Source organism: Anolis sagrei, chromosome 1 (genome assembly GCF_037176765.1).
Source record: "Anolis sagrei isolate rAnoSag1 chromosome 1, rAnoSag1.mat, whole genome shotgun sequence".
NCBI lineage: Eukaryota > Metazoa > Chordata > Lepidosauria > Squamata > Dactyloidae > Anolis > Anolis sagrei.
In genome coordinates, this window is record NC_090021.1 from 28,906,893 (window position 1) to 28,931,175 (window position 24,283).

A 24,283-nucleotide genomic window follows, 5' to 3' on the forward strand; every position below is an offset into this window, starting at 1 on the left:
AAACAGTCTATAACAACATGGAAAGCATGAGTAGCTTATAAGCAGGACTGGAAATAATATGGTCAGAAATTACTTGAAGGTACACAGCAATAAGGAAGAGCGAGATATGTATTAGAAATAGGGAACAGTGAACCTATTATTCACTTGCTCCCTCAATTTATTTATTTTTATACAGGTTGAGCATTCCTTACTTCAAAATCCAAAATATTCCAAGTAGCTGGGATAGTGAGAATATTGTTCTCTTGATAGTTCAATGTATACAAATCTTGTTTCATGCACAAAATTATGTAAACTGTTATCTATATAATGTATATTTCAAACAAATGAATTTCATGTTTAGACTTGGGTACCATTTCCTGATCTCATTGTGTACATATATACAGATATTCTAAAATCTGGACAAATCTCAAATACTTCTGGTCCCAGCATTTTGGATGAGAGATACTCAACTTGGACTTCAAACTTGTTTTCCATTCTGTTTATTTAAAAACACTCTACTTTGAGAATTTTTAAATTCTCAACAATCTGTAATCATTGACAGAATTTATTCGGTATAAGTTACCTATCCTGGAGAAGACTATGAGTGCATCTACGCTGTTGAATTAATGCAGGTTGACACCACTTTAACTGCCATTGGTTCAGTGCTTTACAAAATCTTTAGCCTTCTCCACCAGAGAGTGCTGTAAGTAAAGGTAAAGGTTTCCCCTTGACATTAAATCTAGTTGTGTCCGACTCTGGGGGGTGGTGCTCATCTCCATTTCTAAGCCAAAGAGCCGGCGTTGTCCGTAGATACCTCCTAGGTCATGTGACTGGCATGACTCTTTGGAGCCACCAACTCCAAAGGCTGCTGGTGGCTTACCAAACTGCAAATCCCAGAATACCATAGCATTGAGCCATGGCAGTTAAAGTAGTGTCAATTTGTATTAATATTATGGTGTAGATGCACCCTGAATTGTATGCAGGTGCTAAAAATCAGCAACCTTTCAGAAAAAGAAAGTACCAACCCCTAATTTAGTACCAGAAACATAAGGATTTAAAGGAAAAACACTGCAGTGTTTATAGTTAGGATTTGCTAGCTTCTGCAAGGCTTACCTTTTTCTAAAATTCTTCCTCCCAAAAAGTCAAACTTTTCCATAACATTGATGAAGAATATATTTCCATCTTGAAAAGTCTTGTAAAAAAATAACTTTTACATTTTTGCACCCATCCTTGGTCAGAAACAAAGGAGGCCTTGTGACAATGTGAGAAAAGTAAAGCAGCAAATATATATGTGATTTTAAAAATGTTACATTAAAGAGCTACAACAAGTTAAAGTAAGAATATATGTGAGAGTTTGCTATTATCAATTAAATTCATAATATATAATATCACACGTGTCAAGGTCCAAGATTCTTTTCTTAGATAAAGAGATTTTATTTTCATTTTCCATATTCTCCTGAATAGATGCGATGTTTACCCTCAAGACGCTTCTTGAAAATGACAAGGTACCCACTCCACTGGCAGTTACTCGGCTTGTTCAAGCCTTGGCGAAGAAAGGAGATCTGGAGAGCATAGGCACAGTTGAGAAGATGATGGAAAACCTCTGCAGCACTATTAAATTGTCACGTATGCTTTTCATCAATAACACAGTGTTGGCTCACATCAAGAAGTAAGCAACTCTGTAGTGGATATTGCCTCTATTGTTTGAGCAGGGGGGAAGGTAATATGGTGACCCTACTTGCCTTGCATAACAATAACCTTTCCCTCCATAATAGTTAAATGGATGCTACAATTGGCTGCTTTTGAGATTTCTTATCCTGGAAACAATGGAGACAGGAGTCCATTTAATGCAATGCAGAAGCTGGCAGGTTATTATTGGAAAAGTGAACTTTGAGTTAATGATGTCAAACATGCACACTTATCAGACTCTGCCCACCTAAGCAGAGCCTTGACTTAGGCTGATGCCTATTGTCTTTTGTTAGTGCTCTAATTCACAGGACAACACACAACTCCACAAAGGCAATGGAAACCTTTCTCTTTGCAGTAGTAAGATTTGAATGTGTTGTGTGTGGAACGCAATCAGTTTTTCAGAGTTAGAAATATGCTAATTGGACATGCAAAATCTCACTGATTATGAAAGACGAGTTCATAATACAAATAAAAAATTACAAATTCTTATTTCCAATTTTGCAGCATCTCGTTCTTTCCGATTATGTTGTCACACATATTATTTCTGACCAGATTAAGTGGTCCAGTCATACTTTATTTACTGTATATTTTGGGTCTGTATCAACTCATAGAGTCCTATGAAATTCTCTTGCCCCCCCCCCCCCCTCTTGAAGAAGAAGAACTTTATTTTTCTACCCCGCCTCCATCTCCCCGAAGGGACTTGGGACAGCTTACATGGGGCCAAGCCCAGGGAACATACAATTAAAAGCAGAGCAATAACAAAATGCAATTTAAAAGCATAAAACAAACATACCAATAATAGACAAGCATCAAGCAACAAAAGAACTAGAGGGGGGGAGGCCAAAATACGGGCTGATTGAAGAGTACTTGGTACAACAAGGTGGATGAAAATTTATAATAGCATAGGAAATATCATTAAAACAGAGCAATCTAACAGGATCAGAAATAATTCAGTTTGATGTATTGTCGAAGGCTTTCATGGCCGGAATCACTGGGTTGTTGTAGATTTTTTTCGGGCTGTATGGCCATGGTCTAGAGGCATTAGACCATGGCTCTAGACCATGCCTCTAGACCATGCCTCTAGACCATGGCCATACAGCCCGAAAAAACCTACAACAACCCAATTCAGTTTGACTTTATCTCTTGATAAAATGCTTAATATGTTTTAAGATGGGAGCCATGGTGGTGCAGTGGGTTAAACCGCTAAGCTGCAGAACTTGCTGATCGGAAGGTCGGTGGTTAAAAGCCACAGACAGGGTAAGCGCCCGTTGTTAGCCCCAGCTTCTGCCAGTGTAGCAGTTTGAAAACATGCAAATGTGAATAGATCAATAGGTACCGCTTCAGCGGGAAGGCAACGGCATTCCATGAAGTCATGCCAGCCACATGACCTAGGAGTTGTCTATGGACAGTGCTGGCTCTTTGGCTTAGAAATGGAGATGAGCACCACCACCTCAGCGTCGGACAAAGTCGGACATGACTAGACTTAATGTCAAGGGGAAACCTTTACCTTTTATGTTTTAACATACTTTCCAAATACCTCTATGAATAATAGTTATTTGGATATCTGATTCTTACTTTTAATTTTGTACAGTTGTATGTTTTTGCCAGCAGATCTGTAGATTTTATGGGTATCACTGCCTTATGGACTTAAGCTCAGTGAGAATCTCCTGTAAGATCATATAAAATGGTAGAAATTATTAGGGTCAAAAGATTGAAGCAAGTCAGTTTTCAGATCCATGCTTTCTGTTTTCAGATCCTGAAAACAAACTTCATTCCCTTGGGGAGATAGGGCAGAATACAAATAAAGTTATATTATAACTATCTGAAACACAACAAGATGAGTCCACAGCAGACAAGATCACTCTGCGAGCTGTTGTATTGGATCACACATCGGAGATTTTTCAAGTGTCTAGAACTGTGTGATGTATCGGCAAATAATGCATGCAGATCCCAGTAAGGTGGTCTTCTGCAGCTGACAGCTAGTAATTTTGTCAGCGCTGATTGTGTTTAAGTGCAGGCCAAGGTCTTTAGGCACTGCACCCAGTGTGCCAATCACCACTGGGAATTATTATTATAATCTGAAACACAACAAGATGATATTATTATTATTATTATTATTATTATTATTATTATTATTATTATTAAGAGCCCAGTTCTTGAAAGCCTTATAATCCCAAAATGGCGATGCTAAATTTTCACAAAAAGCTATCTGGATTATTTGAATCTTATTGTGGAGATGTTTGCAAATCAGATTGAACCTTATACACAGTCAGTATTGGAGAAGAGATCTTCCACACAGAAAAGCCTAATATCAATTTTTCACTTTTGCCTGTCTGTCTGCTAAGCACACTGTTGTTCGTAAAGGTTAAGGTTTTCCCCTGATAGTATGTCCAGTCGTGTCCGACTCTGGGGTTTGGTGCTCATATCCATTGTCCGTAGCATTGTCCGTAGACAACTTCAAGGTCATGTGGCCTGCATGACTGCATGGAGCGCTGTTACCTTCCCGCTGGAGCGGAACCTATTGATCTACTCACATTTGCATGTTTCAAACTGCTAGGTTGGCAGAAGCTGGGGCTAACAGTGGGAGCTTACCCCGCTCCACAGATTCGAACCAGCGACCTTTCCGTCAGCAAATTCAGTAGCTCAGCTGTTTAACCCACTGGACCACCGGGGGCTCCATACTGTTATTAGCATCTCATAAAGTATAGTTATTTGTGTTATAGTTTTATCAATAAGCTCAACCATATTTCTTGTTACCTCCTTTACAAAATCCTGCTCTGCTTGGTATTCAGAGACCTCTTTTAGTGAGCAAGCAGTTCTGAGCATGATGAAGGTATTAAAGCCACCAGTATCTTAAGCACAGATTCTAGCTTAAGAAGAATCTTCCTGAAAATCCTCTTGGAAAGAGCCTCTGGATCATTTTTCATTACAAAAAAGCACAGCAAACTGTGTGTATTTCTGGCAGCTACAATACTTGCTAACACACTGCTGTCTCATGCTACATTGCTCTCCAACAGGAAAGTGTATAGACAACACTCTCAAAGATATCACATTTAATATCACTGTGTTTGCATCTAGAAAGACAGCTATGAAAAATTCAGGAAAATATTTAATTTAATGTTATTAAAAAGTACTCTTTGGTTTCTTCTGCATTAATTATTCAGGTGTTATTCCTGGATGTTTTGTTTTGCCCTTTTACTATTTCAAAAGTAATTCACCAGCAGACATCTTTGTTCCACGAAAAAAAAGGCAACATTTATGTCAAAGTTACTCAGCCATAGAAAAGGCTGGAGTTCATCCCTGAAAGGAATGGACTTAGCACCAACTTTATGCACTCAGCCATACATTTGTTTCACTTTGTGTTGTGACAATATGTGCATGAGTGGCGTCATAGGTACTTTTAACATTGCTACGCGGTGTAATATTAATGTAGTCATGAAATGAAACATTCATGCACCTGTTTTGTTGGTTTAGGAATTCTAACATTATGAACTAAACTAGTACAACACTTTCCCCTTTTCTTTTCCAGTAATAACCTTGATGGTGCTGTGGAATACATAGAGCCCATGTTTACCTCTGGAACACTACAGGCTGATTTCTCAAATACAAGCATCTCCTTTGTGTTTAGAAGGCTGATTGAAGACAAATTGGAAACAGCTTTGGAAAAATGTAAGTTCATCTAGCAAATATATCCACAGAAATCACTGATAGAAACATCAGTTAACATGCCTGCTCCCACATCCCTACTTTAGCTACATGAGACTCCAAACTTCATGCATGTCTGTATGAAGAGGAAGGAGGAGTACCAGCTTTTGTAAATCTTCCCTGCTTAGTTCTTATCATAGAAGAATTGGCAAGTCGTTTTTCAAGCCTGGGGTGAATCAGTTGGCTATATGTAAATCTGTTCTTTATTTAAATATAAACTTCTCTTTAGCTTTAAATCTTTAGCTAGTACTGATTCGTTTCTTCTACTTTTTTACACTGCCTTTGAAAGTGAATGAGACAAAAAGTAGATCACAACATCATAGTTTTTAAAGCTCAGTTTTAAAATAGGGATGGAGTCTTGTGCATATTCCCTGGTAAGATTTTCCATAAGAATGGAAGTAATGCTACAGAAAAGACTCTGTCATTGGTGTTTGCTATTAAACATCTTTATTAATGACTTAGATGAAGGGTTAGATCATCAAATTTGCAGGCGACACCAAATTGGGAGGGATAGCTAATATCCCAGAAGACATGAGCAGAATTCAAAACAATCTCAATAAATTAGAGAGATGGACCAAAACCAACAAAATGAAGTTCAACAGCAACAAATGCAAGATACTCCATTTAGACAGAAAAAAATGAAATGCAAAGATAGAAAATGGAGGACACCTGGCTCAACAGCAGTATGCGTGAAAAAGATCTTGAAGTCCTCGTGGACAACAAGTTAAATGTGAGCCAGCACAGTTTAAAAAGCCAATGGGATTTTGGCCTGCATAAATAGGAGTATAATGTCTAGATCCAGGGAAGTCGTGCTACCCCTCTATTCTTCCTTGGTCAGACCACACCTGGAATACTGTGTCCAATTCTGGGCACCACAATTGAAGGGAGATGTTGACATGCTGGAATGTGTCCAGAGGAGGGCAGCTAAAATGATCAAGGGTGTGGAGCACAAGCCCTATGAGGAACGACTTAAGGAGCTGCGCATGTTTAGCCTGCAGAAGAGAAGGCTGAGAGGAGACATGATAGCCATCTGTACATATGTGAGGGGAAGTTATAGGGAGGGGGGAGCAGGCTTGTTTTCTGTTGCCCTGGAGACTATGATGCAGAACAATGGGTTCAAACTACAGGAAAGGAGATTCCACCTGAACATTAGGAAAAACTTCCTGACTATGAGAGCTGTTCAGCAGTGGAACTCTCTGCTGAAGGCTTCTTCTTTGGAGGCTTTTAAGCAGAGTCTGGATGGCCATCTGTCAGGAGTGTTTTGAATGCAATCTTCCTGCTTCTTGGCAGGGAGTTGGACTGGATGGCCCACGAGGTCTCTTCCAACTCTATGCTTCTAGTAGATCTTACTGGCAAATAAGTCTTCCTGAATTTTCCTTTCCTTAAAAAAAATCAATAAATGCTCACATCTATTTTATTTTCAGTGAGTGCCATGTCTGAACGGTTGGCTAATCAGTTTGGAATATACAGACCTGTCACAGACCTCTTTCTTCAATATATAAATGCAAGAAGAATTGAAGACGCCAAACGTCTTCTGGAGGTAATACTATACAAGAATTAAAAAACCACAGTGGTGGTCTGAAAGTAAATCCAAAAATTATTAAATGTCAGTAGTATGTTCTGTGTGTATATGCTTAGGTCTTTGTGTTTAAGAAAGGTGTGCTTCACTTCCTTTACTGTCTACTAATTTCAGTTGTGATAGTGATTGTGTTGTTTTGCAATGTTTTTGGGAGTTGGGTGCGAAGCAAAGGCTTTATTTTAGTTTGATTTGAAATTTCCTGGAACAAAAGTCTTATCAGGCTAATCTGTACTTTTGACATACTGAGTATTGTGTCAATTTTATTAGTGCACTCTCTTTATGGGTGTGTCATTCCCATTCCTTCCTTACCAAAATATCTTCTCTCTATAGCTCTGTAAATGCCATGGTCCAAGTGTCTATCCTTTTGATAAAACAAAAGGGAAATATCTATTTTCTTCAGCATGCATCAAGCTAATAAAGGACGTACGTCTATGTGCTGTACAGGACAAAATAGGGGAAGAAGGGAAAACTGCATTTTGGAGATTGATTTGAATTGCCATAAACCACTTTGAGAAACAGTTCTATGAAAGGTTTTACTAAAAGTATCTTTTCTGCTCAGTTACGTGTCACTGACATGTTAACTGACAACTCAAGTGCAGGTCTCCAGTGGTCCATGGTCTGTCTGTCTTTCCTTTCTGCCTTTGAAATTGGCAATCTTTAGGGAATGAGACGACAGTGTTGATTCCACTTTAACAGTGCTAATAAAATATAAAGCCGAGGAATATGCAGAAAGAATAAGAGCTGCCATTGTCAATGTATACAAACAGACTCCAACAGGGAGCCTCTCCCAGCAGGTGGCAGTCAGACAATTACAGTGATCATTCCGACTGCTGCTTTTGTGTAGACTCCCTGTGTCAAATTGAGGCCTGTTACCAATGTCTGATAGCAAATACAGCTACATTCACTTACGTTCTTGCTTAGCTTCTATATCCTCTAAAAGGATAAAAGGAAAAAAAATGCTCTCTCTAGTCAGTGGAAAGCTCTGAGTTATTCCAGGAAGGTTGACTAATGAATGTGTAGCAGCGAAATGTGGCCCTTGTATGGTCCTTATATAATTTAAGAAAGCATATGTATTCAGTGCTTGAGCCATCTTCTTGCAATCAAAATTACTTTCAAATGGGGCACTGTAATCATGTGGTGAAGAAGCTCTCATTTGCTTGGTCCTAATTATTGTCAGCAAAATGTGAAATATGTATGGGAGTACACTAAACTGCGTGTTTTAAATAATCATTTTCTTTGGCGGAATGAACACGGTGACATGGAAATAATTCCTTTATATTTGTTATGAAATAACATGGAATGTTTTCTTGGGTGTGATGTAAAAAGCTAGTACACACCAAATGAAAAACAGAAGTTTGCAATGAGTTCTACATGTCTTTGACTGTATCAGTTCATTTACGCTGTGATCCTGCACAGGGCATACGAGTACGCATACCTTCCAATTAACTTCAAAGTTTTATTTTGTACAAAATTAGCATATGCCCCCCGGCATTGCCCAGGTATTCCTTCTTCCTTCCCTTCAGAGGCCTCTGCTGCCTCACCTCTCCTGCTGGCCTGCCCCCCCCCCCCCCCGAAACATGGAAGCCGGGGCAGAAGGGATGCTGCTTGTCTCTTTTCTCTCTTTTCCATGTCACTTACATCTTTGTATGGCCTTCTTAGAAGGCCTCTTTTAGAACTTCTCTATAGCAATACTCTGACCCTCTGAGAGGCTCCTTATCCATGGGTACGGTCTCTGAGAAGGGACTCTTAGAGTGTCCCTGCTGGTGCTCTAGTCCTTTTCCATTTGTTATTTTTCTCTCTGAGGTAGCCTTTCTATCTATTCTGTCCTCATGTGGTTACATAGAATCATAGAATCAAAGAGTTGGAAGAGACCTCGTGGGCCATCCAATCCAACCCCCTGCCAAGAAGCAGGAATATTGCATTCAAATCACCCCTGACAGATGGCCATCCAGCCTCTGCTTAAAAGCCTCCAAAGAAGGAGCCTCCACCACACTCCGGGGCAGAGAGTTCCACTGCTGAACGGCTCTCACAGTCAGGAAGTTCTTCCTCATGTTCAGATGGAATCTCCTCTCTTGTAGTTTGAAGCCATTGTTCCGCGTCCTAGTCTCCAGGGAAGCAGAAAACAAGCTTGCTCCCTCCTCCCTGTGGCTTCCTCTCACATATTTATACATGGCTATCATATCCCCTCTCAGCCTTCTCTTCTTCAGGCTAAACATGCCCAGCTCCTTAAGCCGCTCTTCATAGGGCTTGTTCTCCAGACCTTTTATCATTTTAGTCGCTCTCCTCTGGACACATTCCAGCTTGTCAATGTCTCTCTTGAATAGTGGTGCCCAGAATTGGACACAATATTCCAGATGTGGTCTAACCAAAACAGAATAGAGGGGTAGCATTACTTCCCTAGATCTAGACACTATGCTCCTATTGATGCAGGCCAAAATCCCATTGGCTTTTTTTGCCACCACATCACATTGTTGGCTCATGTTTAACTTGTTGTCCACGAGGACTCCAAGATCTTTTTCACACGTACTGCTCAAATGAGCACTGTAGCTCATGAGCCACCAATGTAGGTTGTTTTAAAAACAATGCAACAAACAAAAGGGGTGGAGTGTTTTTCTTTTGTTTGTTTAAACCCTGCTAGCATTTTAAGTTGGAAAATGAAGACTATGTATACCAAGTTTGAGCCACATTCATCAAGCCATGTAGGAGCCTTTGAGGTACGAACAAACATACATGTATGCATACATATTTTCACTTTTTTAAAATCTAGATTACAACAAGATATAATCATTTATGAGGTTGGAGAAAAATGGTTTCATGTTTAATTGAATGAAATATAAGATAAAAACATTTGTTTCCACTGAATTTTCCCATCATTCTCATTATTCTAATGTCCAAAGAAGAAGTTATCCCTCTTCTCAGTTTCTCTAAGGCGGGATCTCCACTGCCCTATAATCCCAGATTATCTGTTTTGAACTGGACTATATGAGTCCCTACTGCCAGATAATCTGGGATAAGCAGATAATCTGGGATCTGATCCTAGAATATATGGTGGTGTAGATCTAGCCTCAGGCCCCTTCTACACTGTCATATAAAATCCAGATTATCGGCTTTGAATTGGATTATATGGCAATGTGGACTCATATAATCTAGTTCAATGCAGATAATTTGGCATCAGATCCTGGGATATAGGGCAGTATAGAAGGGGCCTACGAATAGAGAAAGGGAAACGCTAAAGCAACCTGTTATGGTAGCCATCTGCTGGTTTGTTGTTGTGAAAAGCAAACTTCATATTGTTATATCCACCGAAAAGCTTACAGCATCCCATTCAACAGCAGTTGTTCCTTGAATAGTCAAGGAGAGCAAACTAAGCATGCAGATCTTAACTGCATCTCCCCCTGCACACTTCCTGGCCTCTTCCCCCCCCCCCCCCCCCCGTGCCAACGCCATCTCCCCATGCCAACGCCCTCTAGTCTCCACTCCTGTGCCAACATTCATGCCCCCTCCCTAACTTCCAGCCTGGCCTGCGTGCTCAGGCCTGGCCTGGCATGAGTCCCCCTGTGAAAAAAGTTTACCCATGTCTGGTGTAGAGGAATGCAAACTGGAATAGGATTTCTTATGTAAAAGGCTCTACGTTAGTGTGCTCTGAACAAATCGGTTTCAGCAGCAACCCATGTTGCACAATGTTACACAACAAATGAATTATATGTCTTTTGTATAGATTTGGATACTTTTATCAAAAGAAGATGACCAGTCCAAGTATCACCACCATTGGATTGCTAGAAATATTTTTCAGTCACTACCCTGGATTTTTTATATTGTATCAGACATGTTTCTCACTTTCAACAGTCTCTAATAACCAAAAAGATTGTGCACAATACCAGAGAGGTTGTAGTACACACTACCCAATGCCCAGATCTGTTTTTGTGTGTGTTTATTTAGAATCACAGTATATATCAAACTCTTTATATATTTTTACTAAAAAGCTTTAAAGATAGTGTTCTGTTAACTCCTTATTATAATTTGCAATTTGCTAAGGAAGGTGGCTTGGTCTTTCTCTTTGTGCGATGAGTCAATCCTTTGAAAGGAAGTGATAAATGATGTGGAGGGATGTCAAATGGCTTCCTTTTGCTGCTCATTAGGTCCTGCCAACAATAAAATTCATTTGCATCTCCAAGAACCTGACAAGACAGCTTTAAATACATTGGCCTAAATCCAATTTATTGCTAGTGGAGTGGAAATCTGCACTAGCTGAGTTGCACAGAATTGCAACTGATTGTAAGTGATGGTACAAAGCATTTGTGCAGTGTCATGCAGCACCATTTTGTGTAAATCATACCTCACAACTTCTGAGGATGCCTGCCATAGATGTGGGTGCAATGTCAGGAGATAATGCTTCTGGAACATGACCATACAGCATGGAAAACTCACAGCAACTTATACTAAAATTTCTATTGAACATGTGAACTCTGAAAATGCACACATGATAGCACAACAGACCTTGTGCTGATGCAGTAACTTAATTAGATAATGGACTTATTGAGTTACTGAAGTAGTTTTTTCATAAATATCTACAGCCTCTGCTTGTGAAGTGATTCGATGTGGGTCTGTGTATATACATGTTTTGTCAAGTGGGATGTGGTGATACACTTAAGTTCTGACTAAGAGAATGTTTAAGCTTTTCAAGAGAGAAAAATCAGTGCACAGTTTTCAGCTTTTCAGTGTGACACTTGTGCATAAACTAAAATATTATCATGCCTTTTTAGAAACCTCTGGTTTTTACAATGGGACAGATACTTGATTTGTCGGGTCTGTCATATAAACTTTTTTTGAGTTTAACTTTTGTCTCTTGAGCACTGGCTGTCTGTTGTAGAGAAAGCCTTTTATAAAATAAAGAGATTGAAATCAGTCCTTTTGTATGCATAAGTGTAGGTAATTATACTTTAAAGAGAACTTGCTTTGTACATTTTAATTTTTATAAAGAAACGAGCAGTTATCTCCCTGACACCTTATTAAATGTATAATTAACCTTATGATCCCTAGCTCACTTGTGAATGCTTGGCAGAATAATTGGAGAGGAATAGTGTTCTCCCCCCACCCCACGCTTTCTTTCTTTTACAGTCCTAAATCTCTTTTCTGTGGGATGTTAAAGCGTTTGTTCATTTCTCTTCCCTCCCTCCCCTCTTTTAAGCAAACCTAATGTTTATTGTGCCAAGGGCAGCTTTTGCTAGGAAAAGAAGAGGAAAAATCGCCTTGGCACCCTATTTGTTTTATGTTTCTATGGGTTTGAAACAAGTAGTCGACTTTTGAGGCCTTTGGTAACAATAATATTACTTCTTATATTGAACCTTTCTAATTGGAAGTTTTCACTTTAGGTAGTTTTTATTTATCAACAGCCTGTAGTTGCTTCTGCTCATTTCATTTCATTTCACCTCACCCCACCATGTCCTGACACTGTTTCTGTCTTTCCAGAGATGCGGTGCAATAGGAGAACAACAGAAGACTCTGATTGCTTTCTTGGCAAAAATGTCTGAAGAACCAGGGCAGGTATAGTGCACTTTTTTTTGACCTGAGTGTAATTCACATGTTCTTCTATTGTCTTCATATAAGCATGGCCTGAAGTTAATGCCCATGTTATGGCAATCTCTCAGTAGCTGAAGAACCAAAAAGAAAACTGTATGTTTCCAGTAACAGAGCTTAGCAAAGGATCTGGATTGCAAATCAAGATTGATAAGGAGATAGTCAGGAATTACCCAGCTTGGCGAAGTATTCCACTTGCCATCATTCCATTCTTAGGCAGAAAAAATGAAATGCAAAGATACAGAATGTGGGACGCCAGGCTTGACAGCAGTATGTATGAAAAAGATCTTGGAGTCCTCATGAACAACAAGTTAAACATGAGCCAACAATGTGATGTGGCAGCTAAAAGAGCCAATGATATTTTGGCCTGCATAAATAGGAGTCTAGTGTCTAGATCTGGGGAAGTCATGCTACTCTTCTATTCTGCTTTGGACAGTCCACACCTGGAATACTGTGTCCAATTCTGGGCACCACAATTGAACAGAGAAATTGACAAGCTGGAATGTGTCCAGGGAAGGGCAACTATAATGATCAAGGGTCTGGAGAACAAGTCCTATGAGTAGCGGGTGAAAAAGCTGGGCATGTTTAGCATGCAGAAGAGAAGGCTGAAAGGAGACATGGTGGCCATGTATAAATATGTGAGGGGAAGTCATAGGGAGGAGGGAGCAAACTTGTTTTCTGCTGCCCTGGAGACTAGGATGCAGAACAATGGCTTCAAAGGAGATTCTACCTGAACATGAAGATTACCTTCCTAACTGTGAGAACTGTTCAGCAGTGGAACCCCAGAGTGTGGTGGAGTCTCCTACTTTGCAGGCTTTTAAACAGAGACTGGGTGGCCACCTCTGGGGTGTTTTGAATGTGATTTTCCTGCTTCTTGGCAGCGGGTTGGAGTGGATGGCCCATGAGGTCTCTTCCAACTATGATTCTATGATTTTGAGCAATCTTAGAGAACAGATTTGATGGTAAAGAACTGAAGATTGGCAAACATTGTCCCTCTCTCCAAAAAAGGCAAAAAGCAGATACAGGAAACCACAATCAACCTGACTTCAATAACCTGCAAGATTTCTATTTTTCCAGCAATTGACAGATTCAGTGATTGAGTTACTGTTTCTACCTATTATTTTTTCACTATCTTATTGTCTTATAATGAATTACAAAATTTAACTTGGTTAACAAAAATCAGATGGTACATGGTGTCAGGATGTATGCTGCAAGCTATACATATATTCAAGATAGATATATAGTTTAATGTATACATCCCAATATAAATAGTAAGGTTTTGACAAATGCACAAGGTTAACTGTGGCTATTCTTATCAACAAAACAACTGCAATAGCTGTTTCTTGCACACGGGGTTATTCAGGACATTTAACCTGTGACCTTTTATCTCACTTTAGAAGACTTTAGCAGCTAAAGTACAGCATAACTGGGCCATAACTAGATGCAGTCCCCTGTTATATAGGATCAGTGCTATAAATATGTAGCTTTCTGCTTTTTTCAAGATGTGACTTCAAGGAAATATGCTGATGAGAGGTCATGATGTATATCAGTCCAGCCTTTTATTTTTCAATCGTTGCACTGAAGCAGGCATGTTGGTTTCGTGAACACAGACTTGAGTTTTGCAGCGCACTGGATCTTCCTTTACATTCCCTGAATATTGACTGAACTTTCCTGGAAATCAGTGGCTTGTCATGTTTCCATGAGATTATTCCAGAAAGCAAAATGTTGGCATGAGAATGTAGTGGGACAATTACTCTCACATTTCCCAGATCACAACTCAGCTCTTCAGAATTATATTGGGAACTTTAGTCGTTAAAGTTACCTCAAAACAAATTTGTTGGTATGTTTATTTACTTTGCAAATGAAACCTTTGTTCATATGGCACATTTTGAGCAAGGCTTTGAGAAGTGGATACCACCTTGAAAGACAATCTGTCTCTGCACAATAATCACATCCAGAAGAAGACGTTGGCCTTCTCATGTCAATCCATAGAAATGCACTGGTGAAGATAGCTCCCAAATTTTACCAACTAAGAGCTATATCCTTGCTACTTGAATGGAAGTTGTGAAGCTTATAATAGTGAGTTGAACCATCCTGCACAATTCAGGGAATACTGATGGTTGGCTCATATTGGTATTCACAGTAGCTGCTAACCACAGGAAGGAAAGGTTACTTTTTTTGGACTACAGTGGCCACATTAGTTGGATGCTTTGAGAATTCTAGTCCAGCAATAAGAGTTCTCTAAACTTGGTGTAGGAGGCGACCTCCAAGTTCAAAAGACAAGTTTATTTTATAAGAGGGATTTTAGTGAGTAATTAGGCAGGCTTCCCCTGTGGGTTACAGGGCATTAGAGAAAAAGAGGAAAACTAAAGAAGATTTGAATTCGTTAATATGAGATAAGTAGACGAGTTCTATGAATTTTTTTGTTATTTATAAGATCTGCATTTCAGAAAACCATTCGTAAAATATTTATGTGGTAAGTGGTATTCTGCTTAAGTGCTAAGTAATTGCCCTGTTTTAAGATGCGTACAAAACTTGAAAACTACAGACTTGCTTCATAAAAGCAGCAACGGGAAAGTTTTTAAGGACACAATCCACTGAAAAAACCCTCTATGTTAATATTGTTGGGAGAGTAGGAGTGGTAGAAGTCTAGAGTATTTTCTGGTGGATTATGTTATTCAAGTTTCTTTCTTTTGAAATGTGTATATGTTCAAAATGATGGCATAATATTCTCAGCTCTTGGTGCTATTCTAATTAGCCTAAATAGGGCACAGTCCAGAGCAATGTCTGTAAAGCATATTCAAATATGTGTGTATTTTTCTTTAGTGGTCCCTTCTGAGCAACTGCCTTTATAAAATCCCAGGACAGTGGGATTCAGTGCAAGGGAACTGTTGCACAGAATGCATCGTGTTATTAAAACTAGTAAGAAATGGCTGCATTTTAGGGACAGAAGATATAAATCATACAATTACAGAGTTTAAAGAGACCCCAAGAGCCATCCAGTCAAACCCCTTGCCACGCAGGAGTACATAATCAAAGTGCCGCGACAGATCGCCATACAGCCTTTTCTTAAAACCCTCCAAAGTAGAAGACTCCAGTACACTGTGAGGCAGCATATTCCACTACTAAGAAGTTCTTACAATCAATAGGTTTTTCCTAATGTTTATGTGAAATCTTTTTTCCTGTAGTTTGAATCCATGGTTCCATGTCTTAGGCCCCTTCTACACTGCCATAAAATCCAGATTATGAAAGTAGCTAATCCACATAATATGCTTTGAATTGGATTGTATGAGTCTACGCTGCTATATAATCCAGTTTAAAGTGAATAATCTGGATTTAGGTTACTAACTGGGGCTAACTATAGGGAGCACACCACGCCCCTATTGAAACAGCTCCACGGGCAGCCAATAAGTTTCCAGACCCAATTCAAAGTGCAGGTTATCACCTATAAAGCCCTACACTGTTCAGGTCCAGCCTATCTTCATGATCGCATCTCTCCCTATGAACTAGTGCGGGCTCTAAGATCTGCCAGGGAGGCTCTCCTCATAGTCCTGCCTTCATCTCAAGTGCGGTTGGTGGAGATGAGGTAGAGGGGCTTCTCGGTGGTACCCCCCCTCCGGCTTTGAAACGCCTCCTCCAGGGAACATTGACAAGCCCTCACACTACAGCACTTTTGGAAAAAGCTAAAAACTTGACTCTTTCTGTGGGCCTTTGATAATGCTTAAGCTTGCAGCCAGACCACTATCTTTAGCTAGGGAAGTACAATTGGTTGTACGGCTCTTTTAAATAACGACTATGGCCATATTTTATTGATTCTATTGCTCTTGTTAGTTTTATATGTTTGGTTTTAAATGCGTTACTGGTTTTAATATTGCTATTTTGTATTTTATACATTGTATGACACCATTGTGTGCTTGTAAGCCATCCTGAGTCCCTATGGGAGATGGTGGTGGGGTATAAATAAAAAAATATTATTATTATTTTATATGGCAGTGTAGAAAGGGCGTCAGTCTCTGGAGCAGCAGAAAAAGCTTACATCCTTTCCTTGTTTGGAAAAGAATTCAGGTTTAATATCTGCTATATTCAAACAGAATTGGAAAAAATAACTCTCTGAAACAATGTAGCCCTGCTGATGGACATTACTGAGCTGGACGGATCAGTGCTCTGAATTGCTATATTATTAGTAAACCATGTAGCGCATATGACAGTATTTGTTAGTTCCCAGTTGGGGGATCCCCTCCCCAGTAATCTTACAATGTATTTGCCATAATTACTCTTTTTTTAAAAAAAATCCTGATAAGAGGCATATTTCTAATCATGTTCATGATATATTTTGACTCTTTGACCCCAGTATCTCTCTGGTATCCATTAAATGTAATTCTACATCCTTGCCTTTCATTTTTACAGGTTGACAAAATTAAGGCATTGTGGAATCTGGTTCCTGACTTTACGGATATGAGGATATTTTCCTCTTACCTCATGAAATGCTATGGTAAGACTGTCCATGTTATTTTATATTCATTTATTTTATATTCATTTATTAACATTTATGAGTCGCCTTCGGGCTGAGAACAGCGGTATATAAGTAAGGTAAATAAATAAATAATAATTTTATGTGCTAACTTTCAGTATAAACATTGTCAGGGCAACTTGTACAATAAAAACAAAATATCATATTAGTAAAATTAAAGTTATGGATAGTCTGGAACATTCCTTTTATCTGGGAACCTTCAGGAGGCAGATATTATAAGGGCTATTTGACATGCAGTGTTTTAAGAGATTTGGATTCTCAGCGAGAACTAGCTGCATAACCAACAATAGTGAAATTTTCCTAGTACTTGATAATACAGGATAAAAGCAAGAAGGACTGGCTCAGTAGCAGACTGTGTGCTGAATATTCAGAATATATTGGTTTGTTCTTGGTAATCGCCATGTAAAAGTTCTCTGGGATGAAAAGGGATAGGGTTTTGACAAAATACCCTCCCAACATCTTTGAGCACCACTGCAAGTCAGAGTGGATTGCATTGAGATATGTGGACTTATATTATCATTAAACTCTTTTGAAAACATTTTCAAATACCAATTTTACTTTTGAAAAGTATATTTTTGTCATTTTCAGCTACAAGAGTGAGCTGTTGTTAATTTTATTAGCTATTGATATTCTTTTGTATCCTATGCCTTCCATGCTGTGGGAGGAAGAAGTCAATATTTTGCATTCCAGCTGCTTCCTTTGAATATGGGTCATTATGAAACCAAAATATCAAATGAATCCACGCGTCCATGGTGTTATATCATGTTAAATCGTTTGATCTTCTTTTAAATTGCCTTGTGTAATATACTTTTTAAAATACCGTGTTTTTTCCTGATTCAATATTTTAAAATAAATTAAATAGATTTTATTTTATGCCACCCTGAGATCTCTTTGATATAGGCTAGTGTGTACATATATTCAACTCATTAGTTATAGGCCAACATTAAATACTGGCAAAGGATATTTAATCTGCGTTACTGGGTTATGGTTTTTTTAATACTGATTTTGTTAATGTATAAAATATGAAGGCATTATATTCTAGGACCACAAAGGAAACATGTGGATATTCATTCTGCTTTGCAGATGTAAACCTCTGGGATTGTGTCCAGAGTGGGGGAAGGAAAAAGCCTTCGACACTGTTAGACTTCCAAAATAAAGAATTACTTTTTTTTAAAAAAAAATTGTGCGGTCCATTAAACATAATCTTAGTGTTCTTTTTTTTTTGTTTTTCATACAATAGATACTTCTATTTTAAAGAAATGGGAAGTTAACAATTTCTATTATACCTTCATTAAACCATCACTTTGTGCAGGTTCTGAAGCCTCCCACAGTTAAAAAACAACTCATCCACTTGCAGCTGTGAGTGGGATTTTTTTCCCTTGTTCTGAAAGATACATCTTTCCAGAATATAAGCTTTTTATTTCTTTGCTATATTCAACATTAAGAAATTCCTGTTGAAAAGCCAGACATTTAAAAAGGAAATGAAAATCAGATCAGTTTATTGTAATTTCTCGAGTCTTGAAGAAAGACCTGTTTAGTGCTTCTGTTGCACTTTGTAAGAGCAGTGACATTAAATTGGCTGCTACAAATTCTGTAAAGAAAAAAGGTAAAAATTCACAGTGAGAGGATTTAGGTTAGTGACAGAATACATTGTTTGTAAGCAGGTCGTTCCATTTTCAGTCTTTGCCATTTTCAGCTACACCTGGGACGGAGTCTGGTTCAAATCCCTGAACTTAGACTTCTTGAGGCAGTTTGGAGCTTGAAGGGTCTTGAAACTATTTTAGAAGGAAAATCTCACCCCTATGATAACAAAAACTTATCATATTTATTTCTTAGATTTGTGATTGTGTCAAAACATTGTGTTTGGGTCTTTCATTGACAACAAAGACAGCATACAAAGTAATAAATAAATAAGAGATGATAGATAGATAGATAGATAGATAGATAGATAGATAGATAGATCCCTTATTCATCAAAATTGCAACTTTCCTCAGGGTTATTATATTCATAGTTTCTGTGGCTTATTGAGAGGCTCACGAGAAGGATAACTAATGGATGTCCTTTTGATGAGCACCTCCATACTTACCTAAGCTAGTTCTCAGATGGAAACATCCATCCTTCCATTAGGACCATTCTTGAACCAGCATAATCAAACCTGCCAGCGCTTGCATTCCACTTAGTTTGTTGAGAGTCCATTGTCACTGCCACACCAGAGTGACAGGGTATAACTTGGTCCTTATCTATAAATGGCAATAATTTGAACATTTTATTGGTAGAAAAGAAACTTGACAATATGTATAAATAAAACTTGGAGTTGAATTTCAATCTCTAATGTTATATGCATTACAACCCCCCATATCCATGGGGAATACATTTCTGGACCTCACATGAATATGCAAAACCACAGATAATAGTGAGCCCTATTGAAATGACAGATCTAGAAAATTGCTAGAGAGGACATGTGGCTAAATGGAACTGTGGGTACTGGTCCTTAAGATGCAAGGGTTGTACTGCACAATAAAATCACAAAGTAAAAAATGACAGTCATTTTATTGTACACTTCTTTTTTATTTGTTTTTATGTAAAACTCACTAAAAGTATTTTTTCATCTTCTTTTCACTCACTGTTGACTATTCAGTCAAGGTGGATCAAGACTGACCTCCTTTGAGAAGAATTTTGGCAGTTAAGTTGCTGCTAAATGAGGAGCCCTCTCTGGTGTATTCACCAACTTGACCTTTTAGGTGGTGAACCACATAACAAGGCTTCCACTGAAGATCTCAAATTGAGGATAGAGTCATATGAGAAAGGATGTTCGTTCAGAATAACATATCCCAATCAGGCATTCTTCTCAAGTGGGCTTGATGCACTGGCATTCATCTTGAGTGATCATAACCTGTGTCAATTGTTATTAGAAAGAACGCTCTTGAAGCTTTGCAGTGAAAAACAAGATGTCTGCTACCTTAGGATAAGTGGGAACCTTCCTAAACTGGCAGAGTGACAAGAGAGCTGGCTTATCTCTGAGGCCTACTTTGCAGCTGGACCCCAGGAGTCCCCAAGACTTGGCATCCCTACTTGTCAGCTCAGTAATTAATCAAGAGGCAAAATTAATCTGCAATTACGAAGCTTTGGTTCACTTTATCACACCAATTAATCGATTAAAGCCTACAGCCCTATTTCAGATCTCCTTAGCTTGGCATTCTTTCATGAGTTAGCAGAGGTGAACTTAGCACAACCAAGCTGAATACAGTGACCACTTGCAAATGAAATGTAGGCCTTTTCTGAAGTCAATTGGACTAGAATTTTTTTTTGGCTGGTAGATAAACTATTTTAATGTCTACCACTGTTCCCCCCCCCCTTTTTTTTTTTTCTTCTTCTTTTCTTCGCAGCATTGGACGAGGATGTAGCTTCGGCAAAAGTTCTGTATGAGAAAATGAAAGCCGAGGAATTGCACCCAGATGAGTTATTTTTGAAACGTTTGGCAGTTCTCCTCAAGAAAAATGGAGAGCCAGTTCCTTTCACTGAACCCCCTGTGAGTGTTTACCTATTTTCAAAGAAATACCTCTGCAAACATGTTTGCGTGTGTTAATAAAATGTGGCATGCTTAATTATGCTGGGATTAAGCCTTCACAGAGAACCCTCAAAGGAGTCTACAAATGAAGTGCTGAGTATATTGTAGGCATTGTATTAATCTGGCATTACACTTGACTGGTCGGAGAAGGAAACCTTTCGGGGCTATTGTGTTTGAAGTATAAGTTCATTAATGAGCATTCATGTTTAGGTGTGAATTTATCAAGCACCCTCGAAGTGTTTTATCTTTGGTGTTTAAATGCTTTCTGCATACTTTCGTTCTGAATGTTTTCGGTGTCAGCTAATTGCTAATTTTAAATGTAAAGATTTTTGTTTCCAAATGACATATGCAAGATGAAAATGTAAAACACAAGAACTAATTTTCTTAGGCAGCTCAACTTACCTTTACTGATTTTGCCAACAAAAACACAAAGTTTGGCCTTTATAAATCTTGAGGGAGAAACTGTATTACAATGTGGTTACATCTCAAAATAACTTCTTAAGTACATTACGTTAGGATGAGGATCTACAAAAGAAGACATGGTCATGTAATTGTAGATATAATTGGTAGTGCTTTATCGTTAGAGCTGGGATTGTATATCCCATACTTTGGAGGATCATTCTGATTGGTTGTAAGAGGCAGTCTTAAATTTTCATTTAAATGCAGGAAAACCAAACTAACATTCAGATTAACATTGTACACACAAAACATTTTTTCAGAAGAAAACAGGGTTTAAATGCATGTTCATGGGATATGCCCACTCTATCATTTAGATCAGCGTTTCTCAACCTGGGGGTTGGGACACCTGGTGGGGTCATAAGGGGGTTTCAGACAGGTCACCAAAGACCGTCAGAAGACATATATTTATTATGGTCTTAGGAACCCCTTTGGCAGAGAAGGCTGAAGATCTCTGTCTGTCCTTCTCTTCCTTTTTGGAAACAGATGGTGAATCCTCCCACCAAAAGCCCTCCTCTGCTGTGGTTGGCAGGCCTCTCAGTTGGCCTCCCAACCAAGTGGAGTGCTGTTTCTGAGACTCCAAGCAGGGAAGGGAGAGTAGGCATGCTTGGCACATGGCAGCGTGATGCGCATGCGCGGGCAAAGGAGAGTGTGTGAAGTTGAAGGGAAGTTCGCGCCAGTGAGTCCTTTCAAGGCATGGGTGTTCTGTGTGGGAAGTTTGACCCAATTCTATCGTTTGTGGGATTCCGAAAGCTCTTTGATTGTAGGTGAACTATAAATCCCAGCAACTACAACTCCCAAATGTCAAGGTCTATTTTCCCCAAACCCCACCAATGTTCACATTTGGGCATATTGAGTATTCATTCCAAGCGTTGTCCAGATCTATTATTGTTTCAGTCCACAGTGCTCTCTGAATGCAGGTGAATTATAACTCCAAAACTCAAGGTCAATGCACACCAAAACCTTCCAGTGCTTTCTGTTGGTAATGGGAGTTCTGTGTGCCAAGTTGGTTCAGTTCTATCATTGGTGGATTTCAGAATGCTCTTTGATTATAGGTGAACTATGAATCCCAGCAACTACAATTCCCAAATGACAAAATCAATCCCTCCCAACCCCACCAGTATTCAAATTTGGTCTAGTGAATGAAACTACGTCCTGTGTATCAGATATTTACATTACAATTCATAACAGTAGCAAAATTACAGTTATGGAGTAGCAACAAAAATACTTTTATGGTTGAGGGTTATCACAACATGAGGAACTGTATTAAGGGATTGTGGCATTAGGAAGGTTGAGAAACACTGGTTTAGATAATATTTGACAGAATAAGAGATAGACAAAGAATTATTCAAGATTTCTGAACAATTGCTCTCCTTGAGCTATAATGGAGTATATATCTTTGCTAATAAAACAATATAGAATGCCTGAATTTAAAAATAACAAAGATATGATCCCGAATTTCCTCAACGCATAATTAAAATGTTGGTCTCTCTTTCCATTCCCTTTTCTTCCTTTACTCACTGTAGGAAAGTTTCAAATTCTATGCAGAGAAGCTAAGGAGTGAACGGGACGCTTCGCCAGATGAAGATTAAATTTTCGTAATGCTTTATCTGCTCTTTGTAATATTGGGACTGTGAAAAGATTTTTTTTTTACAAAAAATAATGTATTATTGTCAGAATAAAAAAATAAAATTGAAAATGGGACTCATTAATGTATCAAGACTAACTTCTATAAAATTACAGCATCATGAAATAGCATTTTGGGTTGTTGCAGATTTTTTAGGCTAAATGGCCATGTTCTAGAAACATTTGCTCCTGACATTTCGCCTGCATCTATGGCAGGCATCCTCAGAGGTCGTGAAAAATAGCATTTTTTCTTCCTGAAGCAGTTATAAGGATGTTGTTGGTCCCTACTAGCCTGAGTACCTACTTTGTGGCCTTGCGTACATTGTCACCCTAGTTCTGTTTTGGGGTGGGGGCTCTGTATTCACAGAATGAATGTTGTGAAAATTATATTTTAAAATCAGAATGTCTGCAAGTGAAATAAGTTGATTTTTAAACATGACATTTGGGATTAAGTTGGCAAACATAGATTGAGATATTATACAATGTGTTATGTCGGCAGAACCCCTCCCAGTCACCGAAGCTCTTGCTCTTCTCCAGAATTGTTTCTACTTAAGGCTTTCCACAGTTTTGCACACAGCCATAAGTAATAAAAATGAACATTAATATTCTGCCAAATGCAACATATTCTGTGTTTCCCCAGCTGCTACACAGGTATTAATTTTGCACTATTCTGTACCATATAGGTGTTAAGAATTAAAAACTTTAGACTGTACTAAAATGAATGTTTATCTGTGATGTAAAAACACAATCACCTTGGTCGATGATAGCTTTTCAGAAAGCCCATAATCTTCATTACCACTACACTAATGTACAGTGAAACTCTGCAACCCCTTCAGTTTTCTTTTATTTTTAAATACAGCAATGGGGATAGTAAAAGATAATTAAATTCATGCCTACAGATCTTTGCTGCTGTATTTGTTAAGCTTTGGACATTTGAGTGACCCATGTTTGCATTTTATTATATCTGTTCTTTGCAAACAAATAAACTTGTAAATGTTCCACATTTTTCCCCTCTGTATATTAAGGAATCATCTTTATTATTTTGTTGTGTTTTCTGTCTCTTTCACAATGTAAGCAATGGGAAGGCCAGTTCATTTCCCGTATTTTCCCCAAGCATCTTGAACATACTGGGTGCATTTAGCTTATAATAAAGATAATATTCTAGAAGGTTGACAGAGCAGGTGGCTAGATTCTTTTTTGCAGCTGCCAAAAGCTGCAAGTGCTTCATGAACAACATGTAATGGGGAAAGAGTAATAATGAGCACTTTGGTGATTTAATCTAGTCCTGTGATACAAAGATAGTTACTCGACTTGTAGAGATTGGTGATATCTATTATCACTAAACCATAGTCAGAACTTAATGTTATTTATGATTCAACTCTTGTAATGACTTATTTATTCCCACTTGACTTCAGCCAAAGGTATATTGACCGAAATAAAGGCTACTGACTGTCTGATAAGAGCATTTTTATTATTGAAACTTGAATTGTGGCACATTTACAAGGAGCAGATCGCATATGTAGTATTTGCTACCACAAGATGTGATGTCTACCAACTTGAGACATCTTTGGAA

General features: G+C 38.5%; 1 protein-coding gene across 1 annotated transcript in view; it reads left to right on the top strand.

Annotated features, from left to right (window-relative positions):
• The window catches only part of LRPPRC (leucine rich pentatricopeptide repeat containing), a 133,381-nt gene extending 109,665 nt beyond the window's left edge, over window positions 1-23,716 (top strand). The window contains exons 32-38 of the mRNA XM_060754387.2: window positions 1,444-1,648; window positions 5,198-5,337; window positions 6,798-6,913; window positions 12,422-12,496; window positions 16,937-17,021; window positions 20,447-20,589; window positions 22,611-23,716. Of these exons, the coding sequence (XP_060610370.2) occupies window positions 1,444-1,648; window positions 5,198-5,337; window positions 6,798-6,913; window positions 12,422-12,496; window positions 16,937-17,021; window positions 20,447-20,589; window positions 22,611-22,676 (830 nt within the window). The 3' untranslated portion in view covers window positions 22,677-23,716. The remainder of the gene's footprint in view (window positions 1-1,443; window positions 1,649-5,197; window positions 5,338-6,797; window positions 6,914-12,421; window positions 12,497-16,936; window positions 17,022-20,446; window positions 20,590-22,610) is intronic.
• Window positions 23,717-24,283: the final 567 nt, after the last annotated feature.